The sequence below is a fragment of the Nerophis lumbriciformis genome, linkage group LG03, assembly GCF_033978685.3.
Source record: "Nerophis lumbriciformis linkage group LG03, RoL_Nlum_v2.1, whole genome shotgun sequence".
In the NCBI taxonomy this organism is placed as follows: domain Eukaryota; kingdom Metazoa; phylum Chordata; class Actinopteri; order Syngnathiformes; family Syngnathidae; genus Nerophis; species Nerophis lumbriciformis.
Window position 1 is genome coordinate 9,237,501 of NC_084550.2, and position 13,741 is coordinate 9,251,241.

Here is a 13,741-nt window from a genome sequence, read left to right on the forward strand (position 1 = left end):
TCACCCTTATTTGAGATATTTCATCTTACTTAGATTTCAGTTTTTGCAGTGTGTGTATACATTTGTGTAATACCTAACGTGTTCCCCTTTCGTCCGTCTCTGTTCAGACACGGGACACGGTGTGCAGGAGAAGTTGCCGCGTCAGCAAACAACTCCCACTGCATTGTGGGAATTGCCTACAATGCCAGAATAGGAGGTATCTGTTTTTTTTTTTGTACATTGCGTTTATTCATCAGAGTAGCTCTAAGCTTTTTGTGCGTCCATCGTATGTCAGGTGTGCGCATGCTGGACGGGGACGTAACGGACATGGTCGAAGCCAAATCTCTCAGCCTGCAGCCGCAGCACATCGACATCTACAGCGCCAGCTGGGGGCCTGACGATGACGGCAAGACGGTGGATGGACCGGCGTCTTTGGCCAGGCAGGCTTTTGAGAATGGCATCCGCATGGTGAGACACTGCAGCCTATATTTACATACAAAAAAATCACATGGAAATATGAATAAAGAACATGAAGCAGAATGGAGGGAGGATTGAAGTCGCCTCGCATAAAGGCAAAACACTAGGGATATTATCCAACTCTTAATTACCGATACTTGCGCGGCCGGCAGCGAAACTTGTGGGACTCGAACCTGGGTAGGTATTTTGAACATTTTTGGGACTTTTGCCAACTTTTCCAACTTTTGTCCACCACGGTTTTTATACTGTAAGTATTTTATAAGTATTGTACTTACCATACTTGCCAACCCTCCCGAATTTTCCGGGAGACTCCCGAAATTCAGCGCCTCTCCCGAAAACATCCCGGGACAAATATTCTCCCGAAAATCTCCCGATTTTCAGCCGGAGCTGGAGGCCACGCCCCCTCCAGCTCCATGCGGACCTGAGTGAGGACAGCCTTTTTTCACGACGGGAGGACAACAGGGTGACAAGAACTAAATCATCCAGACTAGATAGAAATTGTATTATTATGTTTATGTTACCTAAAAATAAATATATTTATTAATAAAAAAAAATAAAAAAACGAAATAAATTTTTACTATATTTTGCTAAAAACATCAAAATTAATTGTATTTTTATTTGTATTTTTTCTGACTCCTTATTACATCCAGCCATAGAATTATACATTCAAATAAACATATTTGAAATAATTAATTTTAAATGATCATAATAATTCATTTAAAATGACCATATTTAATTATTAAAATAATTGCTTGTTTATCAACAACTTTAGCATTTTATTCATTACATTTTGAAGTTCTCAGAAGCCAAGTTATGTTATATTCCTTAATATTTATTTATGCAAGTTTGAAGTATCAATTATCTAAACACAGTTTTGTTTGCATATTTTCAGGATGTAGACATAAATATATATATATATATATATATATATATATATATATATGAAATACTTGACTTGGTGAATTCTAGCTGTCAATATACTCCTCCCCTCTTAACCACGCCCTTAACCACGCCCTGCCCCACCCCCGACCACGCCCCCACCTCCCGAAATCGGAGGTCTCAAGGTTGGCAAGTATGGTACTTACATTAGCTGTTTGATTGTAACATGCATATTAGTTGTAGTTTTGATTAGCAAATTTGGAGGTGTTGAAATGACCATGTAAAATTGCTAATGCTTGCAGTATGTACAGTATATGGCAGAGCCAACATCCAGCTAGCACATTTAAAAAAACGAAGCCTTACTTTTGAGGGTTTTCTATGAGTCATACCTGCTTTGTTAGCATTGGAAATTTCAACCTAACCAGGTAGTCACCTATGAATACTATTGTTTGCCCGCCAAATGCTTGAGCCGCTGCTCAGTCTGCAACTGGATGTGACGTCACATGCAACAAATGTATGGTAATGTTTGATTTTCACCTGAATCGGTACGTTGTAGAACTGACATCATTTAATCGTTACCTATAAAAATACCCAATTCAGTACCCATGTCTAATTATTATTATTATTATTGCCATATGTTAATATCATGATCGACACATAATTGATAACGAAAAAAAAAAAAAGTAGGAAAAAGGCCGATAGGGCTGGGCGATAAAACGATATCAATATATATCATTACAGACACATAGATATAAAAAATAAAAAAATAAAAATGGAAAAAGGCCGAAAAGGCTGGGCGATAAAACAATTGCAATATATATTGCAAAAGACATAAAATCGATATCAATTAACAAAAAAAAAAAAAAAAAATTTCAGAAAAAATCCTCGTAGGGCTGGACAATAAAATGTTATCAAAATATATCGCAAAATAAATAAAATCAAAATCAGTTCAAAAAAAATAAAAATGTTCTAAAAAAATCCCCATAGGGCTGGGCCATACAAAAAATATATATATCATGATAGACACATAATTGATAACGAAAAAAAAAAAGTAGGAAAAAGGCTGATAGGGCTGGGCGATAAAACGATATCAATATATATCATTACAGACACATAGATATAAAAAAATGGGGGGAAAAAATGGAAAAAGGCCCAAAAGGCTGGGCGATAAAACAATTGCAATATATATTGCAAAAGACATAAAATCGATATCAATTAACAAAAAAACAAAAAAAAACATTCAGAAAAAATCCTCGTAGGGCTGGACAATAAAATGTTATCAAAATATATCGCAAAATAAATAAAATCAAAATCAGTTCAAAAAAATAAAAATATTCTGAAAAAATCCCCATAGGGCTGGGCCATACAAAAAAAATATACATCATGATAGACACATAATTGATAACGGAAAAAAAAAAGTAGGAAAAAGGCCGATAGGGCCGGGCGATAAAACGATATCAATATATATCATTACAGACACAGATATAAAAAATAAAAAAATAAAAATGGAAAAAGGCCGAAAAGGCTGGGCGATAAAACAATTGCAATATATATTGCAAAAGACATAAAATCGATATCAATTAACAACAACAACAAAAAAACATTCAGAAAAAATCCTCGTAGGGCTGGACAATAAAATGTTATCAAAATATATCGCAAAATAAATAAAATCAAAATCAGTTCAAAAAAATAAAAATATTCTGAAAAAATCCCCATAGGGCTGGGCCATACAAAAAATATATATATCATGATAGACACATAATTGATAACGGAAAAAAAAAAGTAGGAAAAAGGCCGATAGGGCTGGGCGATAAAACGATATCAATATATATCATTACAGACACATAGATATAAAAAAATGGGGGAAAAAAATGGAAAAAGGCCCAAAAGGCTGGGCGATAAAACAATTGCAATATATATTGCAAAAGACATAAAATCGATATCAATTAACAAAAAAAAAAAAAAACATTCAGAAAAAATCCTCGTAGGGCTGGACAATAAAATGTTATCAAAATATATCGCAAAATAATTAAAATCAAAATCAGTTCAAAAAAATAAAAATATTCTGAAAAAATCCCCATAGGGCTGGGCCATACAAAAAAAATATATATCATGATAGACACATAATTGATAACGGAAAAAAAAAAGTAGGAAAAAGGCCGATAGGGCTAGGCGATAAAACGATATCAATATATATCATTACGGACACATAGATATAAAAAATAAAAAAATAAAAATGGAAAAAGGCTGGGCGATAAAACAATTGCAATATATATATTGCAAAAGACATAAAATCGATATCAATTAAAAAAAAAAAAACATTCAGAAAAAATCCTCGTAGGGCTGGACAATAAAATGTTATCAAAATATATCGCAAAATAAATAAAATCAAAATCAGTTCAAAAAAATAAAAATATTCTGAAAAAATCCCCATAGGGCTGGGCCATACAAAAAATATATATATCATGATAGACACATAATTGATAACGAAAAAAAAAAAAGTAGGAAAAAGGCCGATTGGGCTGGGCGATAAAACGATATCAATATATATCATTACAGACACATAGATATAAAAAAATGGGGGAAAAAAATGGAAAAAGGCCGAAAAGGCTGGGCGATAAAACAATTGCAATATATATTGCAAAAGACATAAAATCGATATCAATTAACAACAACAACAAAAAAACATTCAGAAAAAATCCTCGTAGGGCTGGACAATAAAATGTTATCAAAATATATCGCAAAATAATTAAAATCAAAATCAGTTCAAAAAAATAAAAACATTCTGAAAAAATCCCCATAGGGCTGGGCCATACAAAAAAAATATATATCATGATAGACACATAATTGATAACGGAAAAAAAAAAGTAGGAAAAAGGCCGATAGGGCTGGGCGATAAAACGATATCAATATAAATCATTACAGACACATAGATATAAAAAATAAAAATGGAAAAAGGCCGAAAAGGCTGGGCGATAAAACAATTGCAATATATATTGCAAAAGACATAAAATCGATATCAATTAAAAAAAAAGAAAAACATTCAGAAAAAATCCCCGTAGGGCTGGACAATAAAATGTTATCAAAATATATCGCAAAATAATTAAAATCAAAATCAGTTCAAAAAAATAAAAATATTCTGAAAAAATCCCCATAGGGCTGGGCCATACAAAAAAAATATATATCATGATAGACACATAATTGATAACAAAAAAAAAATAGGAAAAAGGCCGATAGGGCTGGGCGATAAAACGATATCAATATATATCATTACAGACACATAGATATAAAAAAATGGGGGGGGGAAATGGAAAAAGGCTGGGCGATAAAACAATTGCAATATATATTGCAAAAGACATAAAATTGATATCAATTAAAAAGCATTCAGAAAACATCCCCGTAGGGCTGGACAATAAAATGTTATCAAAATATCGCAAAATAAATAAAACCAAAATCAGTTCAAAAAAAATAAAAATATTCTGAAAAAATCCCCATAGGGCTGGGCCATAAAACAAAAATATATATCATGATAGACACATAATTGATAACGGAAAAAAAAAAAGTAGGAAAAAGGCCGATAGGGCTGGGCGATAAAACAATATCAATATATATCACTACAGACACATAGATATAAAAAAATGGGGGAAAAAAAATGGAAAAAGGCCGAAAAGGCTGGGCGATAAAACAATTGCAATATATATATTGCAAAAGACATAAAATCGATATCAATTAAAAAAAAAAAAAAACATTCAGAAAAAATCCTCGTAGGGCTGGACAATAAAATGTTATCAAAATATATCGCAAAATAAATAAAATCAAAATCAGTTCAAAAAAATAAAAATATTCTGGAAAAAATCCCCATAGGGCTGGGCCATACAAAAAAAAAATATATCATGATAGACACATAATTGATAACGAAAAAAAAAAAGTAGGAAAAAGGCCGATTGGGCTGGGCGATAAAACGATATCAATATATATCATTACAGACACATAGATATAAAAAAATGGGGGAAAAAATGGAAAAAGGCCGAAAAGGCTGGGCGATAAAACAATTGCAATATATATTGCAAAAGACATAAAATCGATATCAATTAACAACAACAACAAAAAAACATTCAGAAAAAATCCTCGTAGGGCTGGACAATAAAATGTTATCAAAATATATCGCAAAATAAATAAAATCAAAATCAGTTCAAAAAAATAAAAATATTCTGAAAAAATCCCCATAGGGCTGGGCCATACAAAAAATATATATATCATGATAGACACATAATTGATAACGAAAAAAAAAAAGTAGGAAAAAGGCCGATAGGGCTGGGCGATAAAACGATATCAATATATATCATTACAGACACATAGATATAAAAAATAAAAAAATAAAAATGGAAAAAGGCCGAAAAGGCTGGGCGATAAAACAATTGCAATATATATTGCAAAAGACATAAAATCGATATCAATTAACAAAAAAAAAAAAAAAAAAAACATTCAGAAAAAATCCTCGTAGGGCTGGACAATAAAATGTTATCAAAATATATCGCAAAATAAATAAAATCAAAATCAGTTCAAAAAAATAAAAATATTCTGAAAAAATCCCCATAGGGCTGGGCCATACAAAAAAAATATATATCATGATAGACACATAATTGATAACGAAAAAAAAAAAAGTAGGAAAAAGGCCGATTGGGCTGGGCGATAAAACGATATCAATATATATCATTACAGACACATAGATATAAAAAAATGGGGAAAAAAATGGAAAAAGGCCGAAAAGGCTGGGCGATAAAACAATTGCAATATATATTGCAAAAGACATAAAATCGATATCAATTAACAACAACAAAAAAACATTCAGAAAAAATCCTCGTAGGGCTGGACAATAAAATGTTATCAAAATATATCGCAAAATAAATAAAATCAAAATCAGTTCAAAAAAATAAAACTATTCTGAAAAAATCCCCATAGGGCTGGGCCATACAAAAAATATATATATCATGATAGACACATAATTGATAACGAAAAAAAAAAAGTAGGAAAAAGGCCGATAGGGCTGGGCGATAAAACGATATCAATATATATCATTACAGACACATAGATATAAAAAATAAAAAATAAAAATGGAAAAAGGCCGAAAAGGCTGGGCGATAAAACAATTGCAATATATGTTGCAAAAGACATAAAATCGATATCAATTAACAAAAAAAAAAAAAAAAAAAAACATTCAGAAAAAATCCTCGTAGGGCTGGACAATAAAATGTTATCAAAATATATCGCAAAATAAATAAAATCAAAATCAGTTCAAAAAAATAAAAATATTCTGAAAAAATCCCCATAGGGCTGGGCCGTACAAAAAAAATATATATCATGATAGACACATAATTGATAACGGAAAAAAAAAAGTAGGAAAAAGGCCGATAGGGCTGGGCGATAAAACGATATCAATATATATCATTACAGACACATAGATATAAAAAAAATGGGGAAAAAAATGGATAAAGGCTTGGCGATAAAACAATTGCTATATATATTGCAAAAGACATAAAATTGATATCAATTAAAAAACATTCAGAAAAAATCCCTGTAGGGCTGGACAATAAAATGTTATCAAAATATATCGCAAAATAATTAAAATCAAAATCAGTTCAAAAAAATAAAAATATTCTGAAAAAATCCCCATAGGGCTGGGCCATACAAAGACACATAATTGATAACAAATAAATTGAAATAATTTTTTTTTTTTTTTAAGGCCGATAGGGCTGGGTGATAAAACGATATCAATATATACTGCAAAAGACATCAAATCCAAGTCAATTGGATGGAAATCCTGCCCTCATTTTAATTGAGTTCATCCAATGAGTCATTTTTTTGAGTGTGTGAATGTTGTCTGTCTATCTGTGTTGGCCCTGCGATGAGGTGGCGACTTGTCCAGGGTGTACCCCGCCTTCCGCCCGAATGCAGCAGAGATAGGCTCCAGCACCCCCCGCTACCCCAAAAGGGACAAGCGGTAAAAAATGGATGGATGGATGTTAATATAGCCATTTTGTACTGCGCAGCAAGGACCGAGGCATTTGTGTACCGTTTCCCTACATTGCAATAACTTCCACTTCCCGTTCAATGGTTTTCTTAACTTTTTTTCCTCATTTGCCATCGTGGTTGGGGTTGTTTTTCCACTGCCTACTTACAGGAAAATTTAAGCGTGGAGGGACCACTTTGATGCATTAACCTACAATCTAGTGTAGGTTAATAATATAGGTTAAGTTAACCAAATATTGACATTTTAGCTTTGTGTAATAGGAGACAAAGCAAATTATTAGAATGATTTTTCTAATTTTGAATAAGTTTTTTTGTATATTACGATCTGCAGATGGCTTGGGGCCGAAAATTGCCCCTTGGCAGCATTTTGAACACTGCTGCTTTAAAGGGGAACATTATCACAATCCCAGAAGGGTTAAAACCATTAAAAATCAGTTCCCAGTGGCTTATTTTATTTTTTGAAGTTTTTTTCAAAATTTTACCCATCATGCAATATCCCTAAAAAAGCTTCAAAGTGCCTGATTTTAACCATTGTTATATACACCCGTCCATTTTCCTGTGACGTCACATAGTGATGCCAACACAAACAAACATGGCGGATAGAACAGCAAGCTATAGCGACATTAGCTCGGATTCAGACTCGGATTTCAGCGGCTTAAGCGATTCAACAGATTTCGCATGTATTGGAACGGATGGTTGTAGTGTGGAGGCAGGTAGCGAAAACGAAATTGAAGAAGAAACTGGAGCTATTGAGCCATATCGGTTTGAACCGTATGCAAGCGAAACCGACAAAAACGACACGACAGCCAGCGACACGGGAGAAAGCGAGGACGAATTCGGCGATCGCCTTCTAACCAACGATTGGTATGTGTTTGTTTGGCATTAAAGGAAACTAACAACTATGAACTAGGTTTACAGCATATGAAATACATTTGGCAACAACATGCACTTTGAGAGTGCAGACAGCCCAATTTTCATCAATTAATATATTCTGTAGACATACCCTCATCCGCGCTCTTTTCCTGAAAGCTGATCTGTCCAGTTTTGGAGTTGATGTCAGCAGGCCAAGGAAGCTAGGGTCGATATTCTTCTCTTGATCATCTTCGGTGGCATAAGGGACGGTGTGAGCCAAGACATCCAGGGGGTTTAGCTCGCTCGTCTGCGGGAACAAACTGCCGCCATTGCTTGCCGTGCTACCGAGGTCCTTTGTCCCTGAATTGCTCACACACTCCGGCAGATTCAATGGGGGTCTGGCGGCAGATTTCTTTGACTTTATGGTTGGAAATGCATCTGCTTTGAGTGTCGCAGGATATCCACACATTCTTGCCATCTCTGTCGTAGCATAGCTTTCGTCGGTAAAATGTGTGGAACAAACGTCCAATTTCTTGCCACTTTCGCATCTTTGGGCCACTGGTGCAACTTGAATCCGTCCCTGTTCGTGTTGTTACACCCTCCGACAACACACCGACGAGGCATGATGTCTCCAAGGTACGGAAAACAGTCGAAAAAACGGAAAATAACAGAGCTGATTTGACTCGGTGTTTGTAATGTGTTTGAGAAAATGGCGGATTGCTTCCCGATGTGCCGTCATGTTGTGACGTCATCGCTCCGAGAGCGAATATTAGAAAGGCGTTTAATTCGCCAAAATTCACCCATTTAGAGTTCGGAAATCGGTTAAAAAAATATATGGTGTTTTTTCTGCAACATCAAGGTATATATTGACGCTTACATAGGTCTGGTGATAATGTTCCCCTTTAAATGCTCAGTGAGCTGAAGTCTTAGTGAAGTCTCAGGTTTTAAATCAATGTTTTTTTTGCCATGGAAAAAGTTTCCTGTGAATTGCTGTAGTCACACATGACAAAGTAAGTTGGCAGATTTCAAACAACAAACAATGTGGAGTGCGAGTCAAAGGTCAGACCTCGTAGGACGTCTGAGGCGAGGAGACGGACAGAAAGACAGACGATGTTTATCTTTATGTTAGGTTGAAGCTGATCCGAGAAGGCTTGCTTGTGAGTGTAGCGACAATCCAGAGAGACACTCTAGTACAGATAGAGCTATGCTGTCAGTGCCGCACAACAACGCTGACACTCGAGGACAAGGGCACGGTCTTTGGACTTTGCAGCTGCATGTTCACAGGTGTTTCCTCCTTACTGTTCCTTGTAAAAAGAATAAGAAAGTTGTTCCCCTCCCAAAAAAGGCAACAATTCCTTACATCAACCTAATTCCTTAACCAAATTACATATTAGATTATCAATTGTAGTCTCAAATGAATATGTCAATCATAGCAAGTAGTGTTCTCTTTTCCTTTTACTTTGACTCCTCTTTTACTCCTTTCTTTTTTGGCTAATTGCTCACGAGGGCACTCGCCATTGCTCACGTCTGTCAGCGTTTCCTTTTGTCTCAGTGACTCTGTCACACATAAAAGAAAACAAAACAAAACCCAGACTGTGGTATTTGCATAATCATCAATGCAAAATAGATGCAAATGATTTTTAAGGTTCATGCGTTATTCATTGGGTAATGTTGAGATCTGCATAGCCAAAATATTAACAAAAAAGTAAAACTATTTTTGTTAGAGATGTCCGATAATATCGGATTGCCGATATTATCCGCCGATAAATGCTTTAAAATGCGATATCGGAAATGATCAGTATCGGTTTCAAAAAGTAAAATGTATGAGGTACACGGACGTAGGGAGAAGTACAGAGTGCCAATAAACCTTAAAGGCACTGCCTTTGCGTGCCGGTCCAATCACATAATAGCTACGGCTTTTCACATACACAAGTGAATGCAAGGCATACTTGGTCAACAGCCATACAGGTCACACTGAGGGTGGCCGTATGAACAACTTTAACACTGTTACAAATATGCGCCACACTGTGAACCCACACCAAACAAGAATGACAAACACGTTTCGGGAGAACATCCGCACCGTAACACAACATAAACACAACAGAACAAATACCCAGAAGCCCTTGCAGCACTAACTCTTCAAGGTCGCTACAATATACACCCCCCGCTGATTTCCACAAACAGTAATAATTCGTAAGGCACAGCGATATACAGTGTCTAGTTTTTCCAAGTAAGTGCCAGGTGCCATCTCTACTGAACCACTGCAGAACACTTCTTTCGTCTTTCACTTGTCTTGGTCTGTTTATGCGTTTCCATTAGATGAAAAAAAGTGCCCACTGCAAAAAGTCAGTGTTCAAAAACAAGGGGAAAAAAATACAAAAATGAGGGGTATTTTATTTGAACTAAGCAAAATTATCTGCCAATAGAACAAGAAAATTCGGCTTGTCAAGACTTTCCAAAACAAGTAAAATTAGCTAACCTCAATTAACCCAAAAATACCTTAAAATAAGTATATTCTTACTAATAAGTGCACTTTTCTTGATAGAAAAAACAAATGAGACCTTTTTGCTCAATATGTTATTATATTAATATTCTTAAATGAAGTAAATGCTAGTGCCATTATCTTTTTTTTTTTTTTTTCCAAACTTTTTTTATTGGCATTTTCAAATAGACAGAAAAAAGTGCAAGTCGAAACAGTACAATTTTAAAGTCAGTAAATTATTCACACCCTTTCCCTTAAAACCCAAACCACCCACCCACCTTCCCACCCCACTCAGGTCCCACCAACGAGGGACAAATGGCACACTTATATAACAAGTAAGACGACAAAGACAGACACATTCTCTCTCACACACACACACACACACACACACACACACACACACACACACACACACACACACACACACACACACACACACACACACACACTCACACACATATACGAGGCCAGAGACAGACAGACGGGCTGAAAAGGAGAGAGAGGGAGAAAAATATATATATATATATATATAAAAAAATATATAATAATAATAATAAAATAAAAATAAAAATGTAATAATAATAATAGTAATATATAATAAAATAAAAATAGAATGAAATAATACCAATAAATAAAAGGGAGATTATTCCTAGTGCCATTATCTTGACATAATGATATGCGCTCGGCGTTACATTTCTTGAAACCAGCAAACTTATACTAAAAACTGATTTATTGTTCTTAATGGAAAGGCAACAAGGCAACCGCTTGTTACTCTCGGGGTCTCCTAGCCGCTCAGGCAAATCATATGGTCTAAAAATGCATTTTTCCATGGATAACATGACATCATCATGCCAAGTGCGTGCTCTTTCAGTCAATTAGTGTGCATATATACAGCCCGGCCCCCGGCCAAAATTTTTTTAATTGTGATTTTGAGGAATTTATCTGAATGTGCATGAACTATTTTTGTTCAAAATTGTTATAAATGTCAAATGTTTAAATATTAACTGTCAGTTTTACTGTACTGTGCCAACTGTACTACTATATGAGTACGTGTTTTCTATTGTTTCATTGAAAATAAAACAGCAAAGTCCATTTGGCTGTCATCTGTTTTAATTATGAGACACAATTGTGTCAAAGTCATGATTTTTTTTTTCATGCTTGAAATAAGAAATGATTACTTTAAAAAAGTAGTTTTATACTTGTGAGTGTTGATGACACAGCTTTGCAACAGTTGATATTCTAGTTTCAAGCATGTTTTACTCAATATAGGTCATCAAATCTCAGCAACAAGCTGTAGTATCTTACTGAGACCAAAACCCTTAAAACAAGTAAAAGACTCTAACATAAAATCTGCTCAGTGAGAAGAATGATCTTATCAGACAGAAAATAAGCAAATATCACCCTTATTTGAGATATTTAATCTTACTTAGATTTCAGTTTTTGCAGTGTACAAAATGATGTCATAAAACAATCTTCTGAGTAATTCATCAATTAAAATAAATCACTTTGAGGAAACACTGCAATTCTTGAAATGTTGTCCAATGTTTTTGTCTCTTAAAAACGTTATAACATACTTGCCAACCTTGAGATCTCCAATTTCGGGAGGTGTGGGGGTGGGGGGGTGGGGTGGGGGGGGGTTAAGAGGGGAGGAGTATATTGACAGCTAGAATTCACCAAGTCAAGTATTTCATTATATATATATATATATATATATATATATATATATATATATATATAATCTACATCCTGAAAATATGCAAACAAAACTGTGTTTAGATAATTGATACTTCAAACTTGCATAAATAAATCTTAAGGAATATAACATAACTTGGCTTCTGAGGGCTTCAAAATGTAATGAATAAAATGTTAAAGTTGTTGATAAACAAGCAATTATTTTAATAAATAAATATGGTCATTTTAAATGAATTATTATGATCATTTAAAATTAATTATTTCAAATATGTTTATTTTAATGTATAATTCTATGGCTGAGTGTAATAAGGAGTCAGAAAAAATACAAATAAAAATATAATTCATTTTGATGTTTTTAGCAAAATATAGTAAACATTTTTATTTATTTTTTAAAATTAATATATATATTTATTTTTAGGTAAGATAAACATAATAATACAATGTATCTGTAGTCTGGATGATTTAGTTCTTGTCACCCTATTGTCCTCCCGTCATGAAAAAGGCTGTCCTCACTCAGGTCGCATGGAGCTGGAGGGGGCGTGGCCTCCAGCTCTGGCTGAAAATCGGGAGATTTTCGGGAGAATATTTGTCCCGGGAGGTTTTCGGGAGAGGCGCTGAATTTCGGGAGTCTCCCGGAAAATTCGGGAGGGTTGGCAAGTATGCGTTATAAGCAGTGTTGTCCCCCAAAGGTGATTCGATAAAATGTGCTAAAATAAAAGTTAACTTGTCATTGTTTGTTAGAGATGTCTGCTGTCAGGAGATGAAAACTACATCATCAATACAACATGCCACACCGAGTCATTTCAAAGGGAAAATTCTATCTTTTGTGCCTCCTTCCAAATGTGCCGCCAAGCCCTGCAGACAACTGTTTTGATCTTTCCCTTTCATCGCTATTGATCCTTCCTTGTCTTCCTCTCTGATGTCGAGCAGTGTCAAAACAAAGTCTGATGATGAGCACGAGTGCACACACCAAACCTGCTGCTTGTCTTTTGTTTCCTGCCAGGGGAGGAAGGGGCGGGGCTCAATCTTTGTGTGGGCTTCCGGCAACGGCGGCCGAAGCCAGGACCACTGCTCTTGTGACGGCTACACCAACTCCATCTACACCATCTCCATCTCCAGCACGGCGGAGAGCGGACGCAAGCCCTGGTACCTGGAGGAGTGCTCGTCCACCCTGACTACTACCTACAGCAGCGGCGAGAATTACGACCGAAAGATTGTAAGAACCTGTCAGCAGGAAATCTGGGGTTAACATTCTTTAGTCCTCAGTTTTGGTCTTACTCTAGTGTTTTTTCACACATATTTTGGTATGGGGAGTAGAGGTGAACACAAACACACAGCTACGTCAGCATT

At 35.1% G+C, this 13,741-nt stretch overlaps 1 protein-coding gene across 4 annotated transcripts in view; it reads left to right on the forward strand.

Annotated features, from left to right (window-relative positions):
• Positions 1 to 13,741, forward strand: part of pcsk5b (proprotein convertase subtilisin/kexin type 5b) — a 353,408-nt gene that overhangs the window by 123,866 nt on the left and 215,801 nt on the right. For all 4 annotated transcript variants that reach the window (XM_061933203.1, XM_061933210.1, XM_061933218.1 and 1 more), the window contains exons 6-8: positions 108 to 196; positions 275 to 447; positions 13,395 to 13,607. In XM_061933203.1, coding sequence (XP_061789187.1) covers positions 108 to 196; positions 275 to 447; positions 13,395 to 13,607 — 475 coding nt within the window. The remainder of the gene's footprint in view (positions 1 to 107; positions 197 to 274; positions 448 to 13,394; positions 13,608 to 13,741) is intronic.